At 38.4% G+C, this 20,716-nt stretch overlaps 1 protein-coding gene across 2 annotated transcripts; it reads right to left on the reverse strand.

The window, feature by feature from the left end:
• Window positions 1–3,556: 3,556 nt before the first annotated feature.
• Window positions 3,557–18,676, reverse strand: TRAM1 (translocation associated membrane protein 1). 2 transcript variants are annotated; one of them, XM_030266322.4, is made up of 11 exons: window positions 18,379–18,676; window positions 15,620–15,683; window positions 14,915–15,036; window positions 14,597–14,713; window positions 13,630–13,688; window positions 13,147–13,231; window positions 10,329–10,399; window positions 10,135–10,239; window positions 9,447–9,590; window positions 8,413–8,573; window positions 3,557–4,947 (listed from the first exon to the last, which is right to left on the reverse strand). In XM_030266322.4, exons 1-11 carry the CDS (start codon window positions 18,499–18,501, stop codon window positions 4,874–4,876), a joined length of 1,125 nt encoding a protein of 374 aa, XP_030122182.1. In that variant the 5' UTR covers window positions 18,502–18,676; the 3' UTR covers window positions 3,557–4,873. The 2 variants fall into 2 exon arrangements, with proteins under 2 accessions (XP_030122182.1, XP_032602884.1); XM_032746993.3 differs by lacking the exon at window positions 18,379–18,676 and adding an exon at window positions 17,564–17,643 and having other exon boundaries at window positions 4,754–4,947.
• Between the last annotated feature and the right edge of the window lie 2,040 nt (window positions 18,677–20,716).

The raw sequence follows: 20,716 nt of genomic DNA on the forward strand, positions 1-20,716 counted from the left end.
CCTTATTGTGTACAGATTTAGAGTTATCAGATCCAAAACTGAATAGTTCAGGGAGCAGTGTGAAGAGGGGATACTCACCAGACATCCACAACAACTTACAGTATATAAAACAACCCCACCGACAAACCAACAAACATGGGCTAATCCAGTGCTCTAAAGATAATCCATAGCTCACAATGTAAGAAATTCAAATATGAGCAGATGATAACTGACGTCAGTCTTTTGAAGTATTTTTCTTTTTAAAGGATTTTCTAAATATTCCCCAAGCTTTCATTTTGTAGGACATTCTTATACCCTGCACCAGAAATAACCTAAATATTTGCATAACCAGATTCAGGCATTAAACCACAGCCCCCCCTCCAGATACCATCTCTGTATGCACGCTCCCACTGGCCTGTAAACGTTACAAACATCACCACTGTCTCTACTTTGTGTTCAAGTCCCTTCAATACTGACATTTTCCAGACAGAACAATTAGGACAGCAATGATCACCACTGCACAGGGAGCCTATTGAAACTGCCAATCTCCAGCATTTACAACACAAGCCCACAGGGCTGAGTCACAAATGGAACCAAACCCAAGTATGACCTAGGAATCAGCTGGTGAACTTCCTGAAAACAGGAAAACAAAATAAAGAGAAACCAAACAATCCTCCCATCCATGTACCAAGACTCTCATACTGTGCAATTCTTGCAAAGCTCTCTGGAATACTTCCTCCAGTACATAAAGGGTCGATGTAGAAAAAAAATCTCACGACAAAAAAGCAAAAAAACCCATCATTTCCTGGCTGTTAAAGAAAGCAATGTTATTTGTTTGATCCAGGACAATCTACATTTTCAAAATCCCTATTTCTACACCGCGAGGATCCTCTTTGCAGTGCTTGGAAACCCTGATGACAGATAAAAGGTATTCAGTACAGTAAACCACAATGAGTATTTCCCCTTCTCCCACAAGATCTGAAAAAAATCCATTAATACTTCAGGGATTTGGCATGTAGGAATTACCAGAGAGGCCAGGTCCCTTCTGGAACTGGTGACTGGAAGCCTTTAAAAATCTCCCACACTGTCATCTAGTGTAATGTTTAAGCAACATGCTGTTGAAAGGGGCAGCTGCCTTAAAACCTGATTGATCTTTCCCTGAAACTTTCCTTCTTGTTTATAAATAATTACTTGTAAAACTCTGGGGTTGCTATCAGGCAACTAGCCCAATGGAAAAAAACCCAAATATGCTTGTTTTCAGGTGCACCAGCTCCCTGGTCTAGCTCACCATGCAACTAGAAAGGCTCGTGCTAGCTAAGGCAAGGGACAGAACAACGATTCTGGCAGCAACCCACATTACTTTCAGACTAGCATGGCTATGGAAATCCTCTCTTCCCTTTTATATCAAGTTTTGCCCCCAGGAAAATCAACTCAGGTGCAGTCAGTCAGAAATCTTCAAAAAATGAAGGACTGCAGACGTGTATTGACCCCTTTTACAGAAGTCAAATTATCTATACCACAGGACCACACTGCTTATATGATTCTGGGTAGCTTAACTCCATAAACACAAGTAAAATTTTCAAAGAAAATGAGTATTTAGAAAAAATACCAAATGCTAACAAATAATTGCTGATTTTCTAAATGCATTATCTCAACATACATAATTTACCTTCAGCATAACCTAAACTCAGAGGAAATAGCTTATGCATTTTCTCTGCTCAGCAAATTCCTTCACCATTTCTAAGTCTGGGCATGGGATCACCAGAAAAACAGTACTTCCAAAGAGTATTTTCACATTCATGAATTATTCACACAGGAGAAATCAGTCTTTGCAACCAGTCAAGGAGGAAGTGTCCAGATGAAAACTAAAACTCTGAAAATTAATTTCAGCTGCTCTGCATTCCTTGTTTGTACTTTGAAATTAAATATAACCACTTTAAAAGTAAAACACTGGTTTTGAGAGAATATTCTGGCACATAAAACAAACATACATTTGGGGCTCAAAAAAGGCTTGAAATCATCTGTTGTTAAATCTTGAAAAGTTTTTACAAGATTGGGCAAAGAGAAGGAGGTTTAAGAAAAAGAAGTAAACCCAACAAGCCCTCTCCACTGTCTGTGTAATTATTCAATTCAAATCCATCTAAATGGACAAAACTTTCTCTTTGTGGGACCTGGTAATTGATGAGGATAAATTAACTACTGCCTATTTTATTTGGAGTAGGATATAATAATGAACTCCTCAGTCATTTCAATTTCTAATTTTCTTGATGCCATAATTAAGAAAACATGATTAGACAACTAATCTTCTTCCATTTTACTGAAACCCAGATTACAAGCAAAGAGCCAAAACTGCAATAACATTTGAAAATCAATTTTAAGCAATTCAAAAAAGTTATCCAGCCAAACAATACTCTAACACTAAAACAAATAATATCAAACAAGAAATAGAAGTCTCAATATCTTCTGTTTATGAGTGTTTCCATCCCGAGGCAGATAATTAAAAATTACTGGTATTGCCTCATCAAACACGATAAATATGTATTTTTAGTTATGAGAGAAGAGACAGAAAATACTTCCAATACTCTAACAAAAGTCTAGAACAACTGTTGTTACTTTCTATTATTTGGTAATAGATACCAACAACTCCTATAAGGCAATGATGAATATTAAGCCATTGTGGAAACAAAAGTGCTTTTGTAAATGTCCAAAGGACAAGAATGTCCATCCATAAGGCCAAAAGGAGACAAAAAGCAATGTCAGTAATAACAGTCAAGAATCTATTTTTCTGAAGTTTTTGGAAATTAACCTGAAGACATATCAAGACTACTGCGTCAAAGAATGAGGTTTACAAGAAATAGTTTGCCTTAGGGAAACAACTATTACAACCCTCAGACTCCTATAAGTCTTGAAGATCTCAAGAAGTACCTTAAATGATTGCTTTGTAATTTGTTCCTCCGCCCTTTATGATTCTTTCAGCCCCAGTACAACCAGATATCCCAAGCAAACTGATTTAGAGCCCAAGCACCAGACTAGACACTTAAAATTTACCCCCTTTGGCTTAAGGTACAAGTTGAGAGCAAGGCACACAGAATCTTTGAAGGTTTTTCTAGAAACATCACACACAAAACATGATTTTGAATAATAAGTATATAATGTACACGGGTCTCTCAAAATTTCCGAGTTCCAGTTTTCCAGTTTTGTGGTCAGGTTGGACAGATTCACAGTTCTACATGGGATGTCACAGGACATGGGATACCTACTCCTACTGAAGCAGACTGGGCATACTAGAGGGCACACTGCCCCAGAGTACTCAAGCTAAGCAAGTACAAGTCTGCCAAGTCCACTTCAGGAGCTGTGAACCAAATACTTGGGAATTGTGTCTGTAATCAGCTGAAACATGTAATAAACTATAATGTAATAACTCTAAACAGCACTAAACAATTTAAGAATGGATAGTTGCTTTTAGTGAGGATTTTGTACTAGAAATGTTTATTCTGAATAGTAAGCAACTGAACTGTAGAAAATACAGAATGCAGACTTATCATTTTGTAGGGTATAAACTCCATTATAAGAACAGTTTTTAATTAAAATTATTTTATTTATCACCTTGATTGTTCATAATTACTTCTTAATCAATAAGCAGTTCAATACTTGGGTTAACTTGATAGACTAATTCAGCAACTTCTTCTTAAGACTGCAGTAATTGTCTCACTCATTTTCAAGTGAAACAGGTTGAATTATACCCATTACAAAAGTGTACAGAGGAAACATTATCTGCGTATTAAACTGGAAAACTAACTGGACAAGGTTTCACATTAAATACAATTATGAAAGATAATGTAAAAATTCTTAAATTTAGATTTTTTCTAGATGTAGCAGAGGTCACAATAATTAAGTTTTAAGAAGCTGTAGCTTTTAAATATTTTTTTCATAAAAATATATATAGGAGAAATCAAACTATTTCCTAACAGAGGTGAAAAAAAAAGAAAAGCAGTTAGAATAAAGGAATGTTTCTCATCACTTGATCCATTATCTAATTCCCTCTTCATGGAGCATTGATTGCCTCCCAAAACAAACACAACACATTGTAATAACCTCCACCCGTAAAATCAGACAGGTTTTCAAAGAAGGTACAACGCACACTAATTCTCCAAGATACATACACTTCAAAAGCACAGACAGAAGTGGACAGTGCTACTCAAAGCAATTCTTTCTATGACCATACACACTCCCATCTAATTTTCAGGTGCTAAAAGCTATACCTCAAAAAGGTGCTCTGCTCCTTGTAAGAGATTTCTAACCAACAAACAATAAGACTCTGCAACGTTTCCAATTAGTTCAGTTTTGTTTTAATGATATGGGGCAATTCTTAGAGTAGACATTGTGCAGCTATAGTAACTACCAAATAAAGAGGTCTATTGGTGTGGTCTTGAAATCCCAAATTGAAATGTAAATTTGAGTCAAAGTAATTAACTGAAAACCCAGAGTATCTGAATATGCACACTATGTTTTTACTTCAATTTTGCAATACTTCTTGAGGAACTTGGAAAAAGTGAAGTTGGTAGAACAATATCACCAAGATTACAAAAACTGGAAGGAAATAATACACTGGAACAGTGATCCTCATTAAGTTATTTCATCACAGTAAATATTTAAAAAAGTGTCAATGTGTTTTAAAAAGTGTTGAATCCTCCCCCCAAGTATTTGAAGAGAGATAAACCTTTTTCCTTAGTCAAAATGGTTTTTTAAAAAAAGTTTCTCAAAACAACAGCAATAATCAAAAAACATGAATTGTATTTTCTTTAATCCATAATATCTCTAGTGCTGAAGGGCCATCCATGTAAAAAGCAGATTCTTTGGGGACATTAGTCAATTAACTTAATAAAACCCAGTTTTACGAGGATTTATCCTTCCTGCTGCGAGGCGAGTCTGCTCCATTTGAGGTCACTGTTCCATTTATTCCATTTTCTAGAAAAAAAGAAGAAAACACTTTTCAAATACAGTGAGACCTTTATATTTTAGTACATTTTTGTAGGTTCTATACGAACAGCCTTTAACTTCTTTTCTGATGTACCTTCTTGGTTAAACATCTTAATTATCATTCAGAGCACAACTGTATAATGAAGTTTCTTCAAAGTGCAATATTTAAAGTTTAGTACAATAAATTCCAGTTTCCTGATGTGGCAAGACACTGAAATGTGCCCATTATATACATCTAGACTGAAAATCAAGACCAGTTATGATATTTTAGAAGATATTCTGTGAAAAAGTAAAGTACAACTTGAGGTGAGACGGTTCTGTGAAATTTTGGAGACACAGTGTATACAGAGTTCTCTGCTACAGGTCTTAATTATTTATCCCACCTACCTCATAATTCTTGCTAAAATTACACTCCTTTGCTTACCATTACAAGCATTTGATACACAGAGAAAATAGTTTCTACACAGATACACTCACAATTTTAAAGCATATACTTTAACATACAGAATCCATTTACTTTATGATGAAGATATTTACATAGATAAGACAGACAGAAGTAAAACACTAGTTCAGATTTGCAATGAGTATGTGTAGGTGGAAAGAGATCAAGATCAGGCACCCAAGAACACAAAGGTATTTGAGATTTAGGTGTTTATTGTTTCTTATTTATGCTATAATCTCATAGGTAGTGAGTTCTGTAGTTTTTTACTAATAAAGTATGAAATGGTTAACAATTTTTTGTTATAAGGTTTCTAAGGTTAAACTATTTAATTAAGAAATTAAATTATTTTCACTTTTAATCTAATAACTAATTACTCAAAGTCTGCAATGTGGACTTTTTTTCTAATTACAAAATACTATTTAAACATAAGAAGAAGAAAGAAGAAGGTAAAGAAGAAGGACTAGTTTTTCCTTTGCTTTACAACTTCCATCTTGTTCTATATATATTATTTTATTTTAAAACATCAAACTCTAAGTTTTTTACCTTGTGATATTACATACTTCTAATTAACTATACATTCATAATCCTAGTGTTATCAATTCATTTTGGAAGCCTTCTCTACGGCTTCAGGTCAAATGTTGTGCTCTCCTGGGAGTTCGAGTGTGTCAGCACAGAAAGTCTAAAATTCTCAGCATCCAAAACTCCAACACCCCCTTTATCCAGTTTCACCACAACCAAGGATCAGGTGTTGCTTGACAGTAACTATATTTACAAAACAGATCTGAAGAGCACAGCGCATAGCCAACTACAATGCTTGCAGCCTAACATCTCTGCTCTGACTCATTCTGACTTCAAGCAACAGCTGCTGTTTTTTTTGGGTGCTTTTAAACAATTATTATATATATATATTTATATATTTTTACAAAGGACTGGGTAAACTTATTTTTTCCATCCGCAGAAGTGCTGAAGATCATTAGAGTGTGGACAGTCTACAAAAACAGGTGTTGGCCTCCCTCTTTCTCCCAGGACACCCAAATGCTCCCATTTATGCAAACAAGCAAAAAAAGAAAATAACAATGACAACCACACATGAGCATGAGACCAGACACAAGCCCAAAGTCTGTTTGACCATGTATCTGGCTATGACACCACCATTTTAAGCCTACATAAGGTGGTCTTTGGATATTTCTGAAAACGTTTGAATTATTTTTAAATAAAGAAACTTACAAACAATTAATTAGATCCAAGCTAGCTAACTGAAATCATATTTTCTTAAACAGTTTAGGTAAAACAACAAAGAACATGAATCAGTACATGGCTGTATATCCCACCTACATCACCAGCAGGATTTTTTACTGTCATTTCTTGCGTTTGGCATAGACTAAAAGTAATACATTTTATTGTGCCATGGCTCTCAAAAAAACATTCATCCACACACACACAAAAAAAGTGTTTTAAACAGTTCAATTGCATATATTACTCTTTCAAAAATTACTGCTTTGCTGCACCCTATGTATGTGTTCTGAACAAACAATGTAACAGGAGTATTCAAAACAGAAGAATTTGAATGACCTGAGTTCTTTTATGTTCATTTAAAATAAGGAATAAAAGTCTTCAGTGTTCAAGACAGGAATAGTTAAATTATCTTGTGAATTAAACCACAACTCTAATTAACTGACTTTTTCACTATTTGTTTACCACTTGCAAGTCCCCACTCAAGCTGGGTGAAACCAGCAGATTCACTAAATTACATGAATGAAATAGATTAAGAGATTTTAAGATACGATTACATTTCTGACTTCCTGACCAAGGCACATATTTTAAAATTATTTGACATAAAACACTTAAATTAAAAAAAAAAAACAAACAAAAAAACCATAGTGAGAAGGCCATGAACATGAAGCTCTGATTAAACAGGACACTTACATAGGAAACTACCTTCACTCAATTTAAAAGAAAAAATTCCAACTGAATTTTCAGATGAAAAAAAACCCCAACACTACACAAAAGCCAAGTGGTGATAATTACAAATTGTCTAAAGGGAGTGCAGCAGTACTGTAAACCACATAATTTTAATAAAAACATAAACTTGGGAGAAATAAAAAATTATTGATCTCCCACCACAAATCTCAGTTCTCAGTGCAAACACACACTACTTTCAATATATCAAAAAGTGGAATAGATTGGTAATACATGATTGGGAGCAAATGATCATGCTGAAGAAAGCTTTTGAAACAACTTCTGACATTTCAAAAGGGTGCAGAAGTTTTCGTGCTAGCAGTTAAATATACTGGAGTTGAACTGTTGGTGTAATAGATATACTGAAGTACAGGGATTAAATTTTTTTTTTTAAAAGAGCACATAATTTTTTCTCAGAGGAAAGAGCATTCTGTTCATCTTTCATACCCTTTCTACAAAAAAAGGTGTGACATAATTAAAAAGTCAAACCTGGACTCTTCAGTTAATTTCCAAATGCTTCGACACAGGTTTAGAGTAGTAAGGTGTTATTACCTTTCCTGAAAGAACTACCAATTTCTGGTTTTTGTAAAACAGTCCAACAGAAAACTTTTTCCTGGGTGGATCATCAAACTATCTCTTTGCTCTAAGCCCTCAGAATTTTGTGGCAATGAAAAAGAAGCTTGAAATCCATGGCAAGAAAATTTTACAAATAAGTGTCTAACAGAAGAGATCTAAAATTGCATCTGTTCTCTTTATATAAGAGAACAAAATATAAGCATGACACATTTTGTTCAAGTAATGAAATTGAAGAGCATAAAAATATCATGCTGCATTAACTTAAAAAACCACAGTAATTCCTTTATTTGGGCAGTTAGAAAACCCAACAATATATAGTGGTTTTTCTTAAAAATCAATTCTTCCCACAGTAATATTCCCCAGTACTGCTTCTCTAGATGAGTCATCTCACTTACAAGTTAAACACAAAATGCTTCTTTAGCGACCTGAAGTTGGTTTTGAGAAGTCAAAGGAGCAGAAAAAAGGAAACTACAAACCTCTTTCTTTTCTGGAGTTCTTTCCTTTAGCTGATACAAACTTCTTTTTCACTGACTGAGGCTGAGAAGAAGAATGCTCTCTCCACCTCCGAAGCTGGAAATTAATGAACTTCCACATCATAAATGCTTGGGTCATGCAGATGGAGGCAAGCACACTGATTCTAGAAACAAATAATAGATAAAGTTTTATCATAAGTTTGCCTCATTATTCAAACAGAAAAGGAAGGTAAAACACCTCAGGATTTTTGGCAAATTCCACCCCTTCCTCCTGGTAATGTCCATTTTCTAAGCCAAGAGTTCTCTTGCATAGGGCTAACTGGGCTTAAGCACAGCTGATCAAAACCAGATATAGAATGATAGTGAAATCTTTGCCCATCAAAACTGACAAGTACTAGGTTTCTTTCCTACTATCTTTCTCAGAATTACTCTCAGGGTACCAGGTAGTACCAGCTGAAAATGGTGTCAAGAGTGTCATGCAGCTCAGAGTATCAATTTTGCAAGGTAATGCTGACATTGTCAAAGTTTCAATGACTTTGTTTTCTGCAGTCATAAGAAGGGCAGCAGCAATAGGAGCCATAATAAAGGCAGAGAAAGGCAGAGAGCCAAAAGGCAGAGAAAGAGAGAGTAATCTGCAAATGAGATCAAAGCTACTCTGGGCTCAAATACCTTGACCTCTAAGATAGCAATCATATTTAGAATTAAATTTACTAACTTTAAAACATTTGAAAGCAGTGTCTGTAATATATTCCTATTAATTCTGTTGGTTTGGTTTTGATTTTTTTTGGTTGCTTGGGGATTTTTTAACAAAGAGAAGAAGGGTAACCAGTTACAGATTTCTCAGCTGTAGACTAAATTCAGTCAATTAATTTCACTATGCCTTAAGTTTCTTACATAAGTTATTCCTATTGATCACAAAGGTTGCATGAAAACACTCAATCATTCAGAATTACTGGCATTAGTACCATACCACTTACATTGTGTATTTAACATGCGTTTACAGCACATGCTTAAGAACTGTTCCAGGTTTACTATACCTAACAGCCAGGATATTAAAGTTCCCAGTACTGAAATTCAGCTGCTGATCTTCTGCTCTTGCCAGTCCAAAGCCAAAAGTGAGGACTGAGAGAATCAAGGTGAGAAGCCTTCCCAAAACAAAAAGAACTGCCCACAGTGAAAATCTAGAAATAAAAACACCACAAACACTAAATAAACTTTCCATTGGAAACACATGCACTAACAATGCAAATGCTTACCTTTCACCATGCAAATTTCTTTGAAATGTAAGAACTTACCTAAATGCATGACTTTGAACCTATCTTAAATGCATCTTGTATTATGTTATGAAAACTGATTTCAACTCAATGGAAAGTGCTTTGCAGTACTATTAGAACAAAACCACATTTTTAGTTCCTACAGAGCTGGCTGTATTAGCAATCTATCCTGTTCCTTTCTCTACAAAATGTAAAAAAACTTCCACATTAGTATACATTGAGAGATTTTATTTAATTTAATATTGCTATTAATATTTACTTAAATAGGCTAAAACAAAGTAGAAAGTATGGTTTAGATGGTTTAGAAATATAAGTACTAACAGTAGTCTGGACAACTGTGGTTGCTTAAGAAACACTGTTTGAACTCCTTGTAATTTTGGTTTCTGGTTAGTTAACTGCAGAAGGCTCTAAGACAGAAATTACAAGAATTTTAAAGATAAAGACTATTTACCCTTTCTGGTATTTTTCATCACTGAAGTAGAAAAGACGGGATATGTGGAAAAGAAATTCAACGAAGTAATGCAATACCAGAAGAACAAGTCCAAGGTGGGTCAGACTATCAAAACAAACAAAACAAACATTCAGACGTTTTGTTAGATATTTAAGGCAAAGAATGGAGCCAGCAAAAGTTTGCAATTGACTTACTTCAGGAGATAGGCTCCAGCAATATGAAAGAGGTAAAGTCCAATGTAGACAATCTGGCGAAAGATATCTTCCTATTTGGAAGAAAAAAGTGACCATGTGTTATATACAATGTTACACAGCACTGTACTATGTTATCTGTTATTACAAACTATTGCCTAGTCTTGGAAATTCTTCTTGGTGTATCAGCTACCTTAACGTGCTCTGGTCTGGCACTGAACCACTCAGCCTGGAACATCTAATTCCACACATAACTTATTGCCACTTACCAGTCATAGTATCTTACATATGCTACTGTGAGAAAATGCATCAAACATGGAAAGATGCTTTTAAAAAGGATCCACTTTTATTTGTTATGACCACTGTGAATATATACAAGTTATTACATTTCTTATTTTGTATGTATTACTGTATCATCAGATCCTACAGTTCCACATGCTTGCTGCCCATCAAATTGTCAGATTGCTACAGAATAAAATAACAGTCTACGAATCAAAATGAAAGGTTTTCCAAGTGTTGACATAAATTTTAAAAATTCAAGGCCATCCAAAATTCTGGCACACTCTTTCTGGCAGATACAGAGGATATTGTTACCAGTCATACTAAAGCACATGGTCCCACTTTAAGTCAGGCTTTAGTCAGCCCTATTAAACTGAAAACTTCGTGGAGATGAAATAATAAAGAGGAAGACACACAGCACATGGAAATCAGATTGTGCCATCTGTGAACAAAAGAACTTCTGAAGTATGCCACATCACAATAAAAATCTCTTTTGGAGTGGTAGCAGAGTACATTCAGTTGTGTTTACATGAACTTCTTTTTGGAAAGATTATCTAAACTTCAAGCAAGGATCTTTAGCTTTATCTTGTAAAAAAGGCCTAAAATTTTAATCTTACAAGAGCTACAATAACTATGTGATTCAATACTCAGTATCGCATCCAACAAATCCACAGAATCAAACAATTATGACAAGAGCAAACATCACATTCATAATACACAAAGAGCAAGAAAACAGGTGAAGAAAGACCTATTCTAAATTATCTGACAGAAAATGAAAAATTGGTTATTTCAAAGACACAGTAAGTACATATGGCTCAGTTTCTCCATGCACAACCAGGACCAGCCTACAACACTTTAACTTTAGAACTGAGATAACATTTAAGCAGCCCATGCTGCCTGCTTAGACAAACGGTCAGAGACTGCAAGCCTTGTTTCGGAATAATACACGAGGAATACATGACTACAGAGGAACCAGAGCTGAGAAGTTCTTTTCTTTTTTATGTCAGCAAAACAGGTAACTAGGCCTGAGTAAAAGTAGCCAGTTTGTTCAAGAGAAGGAATAAGGCAAGTAAGCCAAGATAGCAGAGGTTAAGCTGTGGTTGAAGCAATATCAACTATGCTAAAACAAATGAATTATCACTCTTTAAACTTCATGCAAAAGTCAGAGGCCACAATTTCAAGCAGTGACCAAGTAAAATACTACTATTCAACATACAGCACTTAGGCCACTTGTGACAGCTTTCTTGAAGTTATTTTAAGAAAAATCTCCACACTTGGCTGTGAAGTCAAATTTGGAAGGCATCACTAGCACAAGAAGAGAACATCAACTGCAGTGCTTCTGCAAGAGTATTTATAGTGCATCTGAGCAGCCTAAAACCAGTGCATTTTGTTACTATTTAACTAAGCCTCTTCTAGGCTCCAGTACAAAGACCTGTGCTTATGTAACACCTATGTTTCATTTTCTTGAATAAAGCAGAACCGGCAACAGAGATACAACCTAGTCACAAAGCAACAACAGTCATAGAATCCTTTGGGCTCAAAGACACCTTTGTAGATCACCTAGACCAACCTCTATACCCATGGACACCTATCACTTGCCTCTATACCCATGGACACCCATCATTTGATCAGGTTGTTCAAAGCCCCATCCAGCCTGACCTTGAACACTTCAAATGAAAATAAATTCACAGCTTCTGAGCACTGTGGTCCAGTTTCTCACCATGTTCACCATAAAGAATTTCTTCACATCTACTCAACTTTTCAAAACCTTCTCAATCTACTCTAAACTCTTTCAAAAACACTGTTCCTTGTCACTACAGACCCAAATAAAAAGTCTCTCTCCATCTTTTTTATAAGCCCCTTTGAAACAATGAGAGGGCACAATAAGTTCTCCCTGGAGCCTTCTCTTCTCCAGGTGGAACAACCCCAACTCTCTCTGCCTGCCTTCACAGAAGGGGTGCTCCAACCCTCTGTTCATCTTCATGGCCCTCCTCTGGACCCCCTCAAACCAATCCATACCTTTCTTGTGCTGGGGACCCCAGAGCTGGCTGCAGCACTCCAGGGGAGTCTCACCAGAGCACAGCAGAAGGGCAGAATCCCCTCCCTTAACCAGCTGGTTGCTGCTTGTTATGCAGCCCAGGGGACACCCGTTTTTTTGGGGTGCAAAGGTATGTTGCCAGCTCATATCTCATTGCCATCCACCCATTTAAATGCTATTTAAGTAAAATCCCAGACTTTCATACTCCTTTGATGTATAGAATTATTCACAGTTATATTCTACACCTATATCATGATTCATGAAGCAACTGTGATTCCAACGAGCCTATTCAGACTATCAACTCAGGAAGAAAAAAACCCCAAGAGTTGAAAAGAAAATATCACAATCACTTGCTTGAGGGAAAATTCTTTCAGTGGATGAGAAACACTAGTGATTTTTATTTACACAACAGATATTTAGCAATTTTCCTGCAATTAGGATGTAACTGAAAAGAAAAAAAGCCACCTTGCTCTGGAGTTCCTCCCATTTATGTTTTGAACTTACTTTTTTAGTTTTCTGAAAGTACAGTTCAGGAAAAGCATGAAACCAATATGCCAACTGTAAGATGTAGAAAAACTTCATCTGAAACCTGTACAATACAGCAAGAATTGAAGAATATTATTTATTATGAATAAGCTTAAAACATTGCAGAAGCTTCTAGTGAACTCATTTTATCACTGTCTCTCAAAAAAAAAAAAAAAAAAATAGATCCTTCATGCCAGCCAAGCTTAAACTAATATCTCTAATAACAAAATCATTCAGACAAAGCTTGCAAAAATGGAATTCTTTCTGTAACAGCCTACATAAAAAGAACTTGGTATGCTACAAGTTGTTAAAGAATCGAGCCCACATAAATAAAACCAAAACCACATTAGTGACTATTATATTTTTACAAACTACTTATTCTGCACAGATTGTACATGATACACCCTAGGCTAAAAACACTCCCTCCCCTCCCCCAGCAACCCTCAAAGGAAGAGGCCTTACGGAATCAGAGCGTGCGGATAGTCCCTCCACAGAGAGGTTGGATCTGATATATAGTTCTCCTAAAAAAAGAACAGAAAAAAATAAAAACTGCAAATAAACACTCCAAGATGTTACTTTCTTGTCAGAAATAATGACTGGATGTACATATATACATTTATGTATACGCACGTGTTTACACACAAAAAATATTCACATATACACACACAAATAAAAGTTGCAGACCCATAAATTTTCTTTTTTAAAAATCCCCAAGAAATCACAAATAAACAAAAATCAAACCAACCCAGAAACAAATCCCCAAAACAAAAGACAGTTGCATGGGTTTAAGAAAATAAAAAGCAAGCAAACAAATCAGGTGATTTTTCAAGATAGAATGTCCTTATGAGATGGAAATTATTCCAGGATTACTACAGCCACAAGTCTTCCCTTGTAAACTGCTGACAAACTTTTAACTTAACTAAGAGAAAGAAAGGTTTTCCAGAAGTTCTTATGTTAAAATAACGAAAGAAAGAAAGAAAAAAGGCACAGTCTTCCCTTTCTATGAACTAAACTCATATACATCCAGCCACTAGCAAAGAGCATGTCACCTAAAAGCACACAGAGACCTGAGGTTACAGCAATTTGTCATATACCCATTCCTTAGGCTCCAGAATGCTATGTATGGTGTTTTCGAAACATTTATTTTATGTTAATAAACCAACACAAAAAAACCTACAGAGAATTAAATACCACAGTAAAGTTAAATGGTTTTATCTTATTCAGTTTGACAGTAAATCTACTCAAGACTGAACAACAGTAACACTACTGACTTTATAACCAGCTATGACTAAATAGAATCCTTAACTTGTCCCCACTTTAAAAATGAAGCCAGCTAAAACCAGAAAAATAAACCAAAACCATATTTATCATCAATGTAAGTGAATTTTTTGAAATCTCACAACAGAAACAAAAGAGAAAGCATACTCACAGAGACAAGAATACTCGTTCCCCAAACACAGGAGAAGAGGTAGAATGCACTAAGTTGCCCAGACTCATTGAACTTGCTATGCTTTGTTTTTGAAAAGTGCATTTTCCTGTTAATTTTCTGAAATGAAAGTCAACTGTTATTTATATGCTGCAGTACTTCACATTTATTTAGTAACGCATTAGAGTACCTAAAAGTTTTAATGCATGTTTTTACAGTTAAAAAATTTAATGCAGAAGTTTACTTTTAAGTTAATAGTCTTAAAGTCTAATGAAAACCTGACAATTCTCTTGATGAAAGGAATTAATATTTTGTACTTACATCCAGTACATACTCCTGAATTATAGCATGTATGATTATTGCTACAAGCATGTAAAAGAAAATTGTAGCCAAGTCTTTGATGCCATAGTAATAGAGAGAGATTGTTTCTGCAGATTGTTCTTCTGAAAGACAAAGAGAATTAACTGTTAGGCACCAATACAGTTTAATGGTTCATAAGTTTATTTCTCAGAGTCAAACCTTTCAGACAGAAGTAGCTTGTAGTCAGCTGAACAAATAAAAGTCAAATTAAACTACCACTATGAACTAGGTCACTTGACTGCTTATAGTTATCTTCTCTATCAATTTGACACTGGAAAGGTGCTATAAAACTAAAAACTTAAGTGCACTTAGGAAGCTTATCCAAATGCACTAAAAGTGGACAATAAAAACGTTGAACTATCACCTCACTATGAGAATTAAAAATTATCACCTGCAAAGCCAGAGTAAGAATTCATGTGAACTTATCTACCAGTCAGATGGTAGATAAGTAGATGGTAGATGGTTTCAGGGCTAATGAGGAATCCAGCAGAACACAAACATTGTCTCTAACTTAGTCAAAAGAGTGTTTTAATAAAGTGAAACCCTTGATAGCTGGTCGTTATCTATTGAAATTGACAAGTTCCCTTCCTGTCAAGTCTAGGAAGCATGGCACACTAATAATGCCTGATACACTGTTTTCTAACTAACCTCCTGCAAGATACATACCTGTGGCAGGAATGGTAACATTATACTGAAGTGTAACAAAAATGACAGCTGCTTTTGCTGTAATCTAAAAGAGAAAAAACCAAAAGTGCTGTAAATTCTCATGGAAACAAACTTCATTAAACTGAAAACATTTGCCCATAGTTTTGGCACCCTTGCCCAGCACATTTGTCTCCTCCCAAAAAACTGACCAACTCCCATTATCTCACAACTGCACCTGACTTTCCAAGGGCAGCACACATAGCGTGGTCTCTATAGGTTTGTTTACAGAATACTCAACCTGCCAAATGAAAGATTCTTGAAAATGTTACTTACATACAGCCTTTCCTGCAACACTAAAATGATAACACATGCTACAATTCTGTCTTTAGTCCATACTGTATTGTTACATTAACACAATCTGCAATATCATGGAGTCCCTAGACCATGATGTATTCAGCAGTGACTGAGAATAAGTTTTATTTAAAAGTACTTTTCTTATTTGACAAAATTTGTGAGTCAGTTATCATATTCATAAATCTGTGGGTGATCTGAAAAATATGGACAGGGAAGGAAAAAAGGCATAAACAACAGAAAACAATTTCAGGCCAGTGGGATACCAACTCAGTACAATTTCCATTCTTTTGACCCTGGGGATCCTTTGGCAAGAAGCATAAAACAAATTAAATTAAATTTAGCAGTAATGGTACTACCCCTTTATGATGAGCTGTAAAAAAAAAACAGAATTAATAAAAACAGTTTGAACAGAAGATGTTGTCCTAGTGGCTTTCTTTGAGGAGGAGGGTGGGGACATTCTAAAATCCCCAATATATAAGATGGAGTACAAGTTATTATTTGTCAATAAGCAGAAGCTTACTTTTTACTATAACACATCTTCACTGAATCCCAACATGAATCAACGTGCCCTAAATGAGAGGGAAAAATAACTGTGCTTCACCATATTCATATCAGATGGTTTCTCATTGCTGTAAAAAGCCAGTGTCTATGTGGTAATTAATAGGGCTGACAAAAAACCCAAGCTCCTTAAGTAATCCTGGAAGGGTATGTTGAGTGTCTGAAGATAATGACTAGGTTACTAGTAACATTAATTATTCACAGGAAGTGAGATTTTTAAAACCAGTGCTTTGTCAACAAGCCCTAAATTTTCTCTGAAATCCTGAATACGTGGCAGACTGTTCAGACCATGTAACTTCAGGGAATCCTACTAGTTTGCTCAAATTAGTGAAGTTGCCTTGGGCTTCCTATTCATCAAGGGAGCACTCAGAGGACAATTCGAAACAGTACTCAATTCTGAACTGCCCTTTGAAGGCTCTGTCAGCTACTCTCAATACTGGAGTTGTACACGTCAGGCAGTGTAAACACCTTACCATACCAACATTAACAGCAGCAAGTGATTTCCTGTATCTGTATCAAAGCATTAAAGAAATTGCAACATACCACATTTGTACCAACAATGACACATGGCCTTTTCACACTGCGTTAGAAAACACAGTGGATTAAAAAAAACGGAAACAAAAGAATTCAGCACATTCAATCCCTCAAAACCTCTAAACCTACCAGTAATACTGTTAATGCAGTAAGCCTGATGTAGGCACAAAAAGAAACAGTTTAGGTTTACCTCTTTAACTTCATTCCCCAGAAAATCACCATGTAACAGTGCTTTGGTGATTTTTGATAGCAAACCCAAAAACAACAGTGTAGCTGGTCCGCCCTGTTTTCACTTTTTATCTACTTCCTAACTCCACTGGCCTTTAGTGCTGAGCTGTACCAACAGCTGGATGAAACCATCGTGAAAACCATCCTTAATAACAAAAAGGTCCATAAGCCTTAACAAATGTCTGAACAAATGCCTAAAATACCAGAAACATTTAGTCAACAGTGCCTTAATTTGATGATCAGCGATCTTAGATCCCTGATAACATTTTGGCAGTCATACAGGTAAGTTACCTTTCCAGCGCCAAAAGGCACGTTTTAAAGCATCTGCATTCAACATGGGGGCCCAGAGAGCGGAGGGCCTGCAGCAGAGCCAGCCCTCGGGCCGGAGGGAGAGCTCGCCCCGCCGCTGCCGAACCTCGGCGCATCTCCGAGGCGGGAGGAGGCGGCGGGGGTGCCCGGCCCAGCCGCCTGGAGCCCCGGGATGCTCCGCGGGCAGGGGACCCGAGCGGTGGCCGTAAGGACACGTCACCGCTGCTGTCCCTTCCCTTCCCTCCCCGCCGCGCCGCCCGCCGGGAGCCGTAGTGCCGGCGGGGCCGCGCACACAAAGAGCGGAGCGGGGGATCGGCCGCCGCGGCCGGGCCTCGCCCCCCGCCCCCTCCCTCCCTCCCGGCTGCCACGTAACCCCGCCGCCCGCAGGAACTCCCGCCGCCGCGGCGGGCAGCGCGCCGCCCCGCACGGCCTCCCGCCCGCGACGGCGGGGAAGCGGGACCCGGTCCTGGCGCTAGCCATGGCTGCGCCTCTCCAAGCCGAGCCGGGGAGAAGGGCGTTCCACCCGGGGAAGCGGGGATGCGCTGCGGGGAGGGCGCCCGCGGTGATTCTCGGGCGGTGCGGCGGGGCGGGGGTGGGCTCCTGTCCCCCCGTGGGCCGGCGGGCAGGTGCGCCGGGAGGCGGCGGCGCTGACCGGGGACAGCCGCAGGGTTCTGCCGCAGCCCGCACAGCCTCCCCCGCTGCCGCGGCACTCCCGCGCCCTGTCTCTCCTCCAGCCTCCGCTGGAGTGGGAGGAAGCGGGAAGAGGACCCCCGGCGGGGGCGTCGGTGCCGCCTCACCTCGAACATGAGCCCCAGCAGGAAGATCATGGCCATGCAGGACACGATGTCCGCATGGTTCTGCACGATGAACTCGTGGCTCAGCACCGGCGGGTTCTTGTTGCTCTTCTTGCGGATCGCCATGGCGGGCCGGGAGCTGGGCGCCGCCGCCGCCTCCCCGCTGCCAGCACAGCTCCTCTGGCCGCGGCCAGGAAGAGGCGGAGGGGAGGAGGCGGCCGCGCAGCCGGGGAACGGCAGCGCCGCCGCTCCGCTTCCCCCGCCCCGCCGCCAGCAGCGCCCCTGCCGGCCGGCGGCGCCTCCGCCCGCCGGGGCCGGCGCCCGCCAATTCAAACCCGCCAACCCGCGGCGCGGCGTGCCGGGGCTCGGCGGCGCGGGCCAGCGGAGCGGAGCCGTGCCGCGGCACCCGGGCTGCCGTGCTGCGGCGCCGGCCGGATGCTCACCGGCGGCAGCCCGAAGCCCGCGCTGTGCACCGGCCCAGCAAAAAGCCCCAGCCATAACAGAAGGCTCCTGTCAGGTTAAAAGGATGAAAGAAGAGGTCTGAGAAATGAACGCTGATCCAAGCTGAATTCAGAGGTCCTTAAACACTCGCAAAATTCGTGCTATCTTTATTTGTTAAAGCTTCTGTTTGACAGATACTCCTAGTGGATATATGGAAAAGAAATATAAAGAAACCGACTAATTTATAGCTGAAATTTAGTTTTGTTAGAATGATTTTTGCTGCCGGCAGCTTATGAGTGAATACAGGGCAAGAAATTATGGCGTAGCTATTAGGTATTGCTTTGCTTTGCCAGAATTGAGAGTGTGGACCAAATTCATTGTGTGAGCTGTTTTAAAAAGGTTCATTTCTTCCAACTGCATGGAGCAGTGACTCATGGAACAGATTGATCAGTGCAAGATCAGGTTTTTCAACTATGAAACACCTTCATCAGCTGTGTAGATGCTCAAAGAATTTCTATGAATTTATAACGAGACAGCTATATTTGGTGCCTGGAGATGTAGGACACTTAAAAATACAGAAAAAGCTACAGAAAAAAATTCGCTTCACAGCTGGATATTTTTTAAAACAGGAGCCTTGATATTTTAATCCCAAAATGTTTTGTATTCTCTAAATGCCTTAATCCCCTGAGTGTACCAGTACTGTGTAAATGTAAAGTAAGCAGGACATTATTTCAACAATATCAACGTGAATGTGTATCTCTGATTGCATACAGTATAGTCACGGATGGAGCATACTGTACCTGTGAAATACAGTGGGTTGGATTAAAATTTGGACTCTATTTTGCAATATAAGTTTGCATCTATTTCCCACCTCAGATTTCAAAGAAATCAGGTCATCTCATCTCCAAGAACATAACAAACAAGACTGAAGTGGAACAAGTCATGCTTTCCTCAAGCTTTAATCAGCAAGTGCCTGGCTAGATATCCTGTCATACAGGCCCCTCAGTTTCAGCTCAGCTGTGTGTCAGTCCTGACGACACACTGTAAACTGCTACACTGAAATGGAAAACAAAGCAACCTGTTGCCTCACCTGAAGTTTCCACACCTTCCTTTTATCAGGAGGTTCCTCTTCTCTTTAGGCACTTTAGGCAAAGTGGGATGGTCAGCCCCCAGCCTTCTGCTTGCCATGGGTGGCTGGTCTGTTTGCCACATTTCTTTCCAGACATCCATGTTTTCCAGCACTAGGCTTCAAACTGATCACATTATTTAGCAAGTTCCCTACAATCTGAGTCAACATCTAATCACAGAAGCCACCACCGTGTGTGAGTCACAAAACCTTCCCAACCAAACCAAATACAGCGTTTCAGGTGGCAAGATCATGGAGACTTCGACAGGAAGCATATTATGACACCTGCAGTAACAAGACAGAAACAGCTTTCTATTTCTAGAATTTCTAGAAATTCTTTCCTGAATTTATGTGTCATCAAGCATGCCTAGAGAGAGAACCAAGAACAGTATTTTAAAACAAATATAAATAAGCAAATCAGCAAGGAACAGAATGGAAAATTTAAAAAAAGGTATCTTCCATCAAGTGTCTAGTTCTTAAATGTAATAAAGGATGTTGCTTTTCAGGAGAGGTTCTTGAAATTAGCTAGCAGGAAGGCTGGAAATATGATTTGTGCTTCCTTCTGTCCCCAGCTGTTTAGAAAGTTATCCCAGCAAATGGTATTATTAGTCTTTCTAACCTATTAAGATAGAAATAGCTCCGTCCCCTCTTTTTATTTGTAACCTTTAATGCATTCTCAACAGATGAACATGTACATGTGAAACGGCTAATCCTCCTTTTTGTACACACATGGCATATCTTACACTTTCACCTTTTAAAAATAAACATTGCATT

This window comes from Taeniopygia guttata, chromosome 2 (genome assembly GCF_048771995.1).
Source record: "Taeniopygia guttata chromosome 2, bTaeGut7.mat, whole genome shotgun sequence".
Classification (NCBI taxonomy): Eukaryota; Metazoa; Chordata; class Aves; order Passeriformes; family Estrildidae; genus Taeniopygia; species Taeniopygia guttata.

Coding starts and splice junctions, on each gene's coding strand:
- TRAM1 (XM_030266322.4), bottom strand. CDS start 18,501: ATGGCGATCCGCAAGAAGAGCAACAAGAACCCGCCGGTGCTGAGCCAC. Junction 13,232..13,629: donor TATCCGCACGCTCTGATTCC/GTAAGGCCTCTT, acceptor TGTATTGTACAG/GTTTCAGATGAAGTTTTTCT. Junction 8,574..9,446: donor TTTAATATCCTGGCTGTTAG/GTATAGTAAACC, acceptor ATTTGTTTCTAG/AATCAGTGTGCTTGCCTCCA.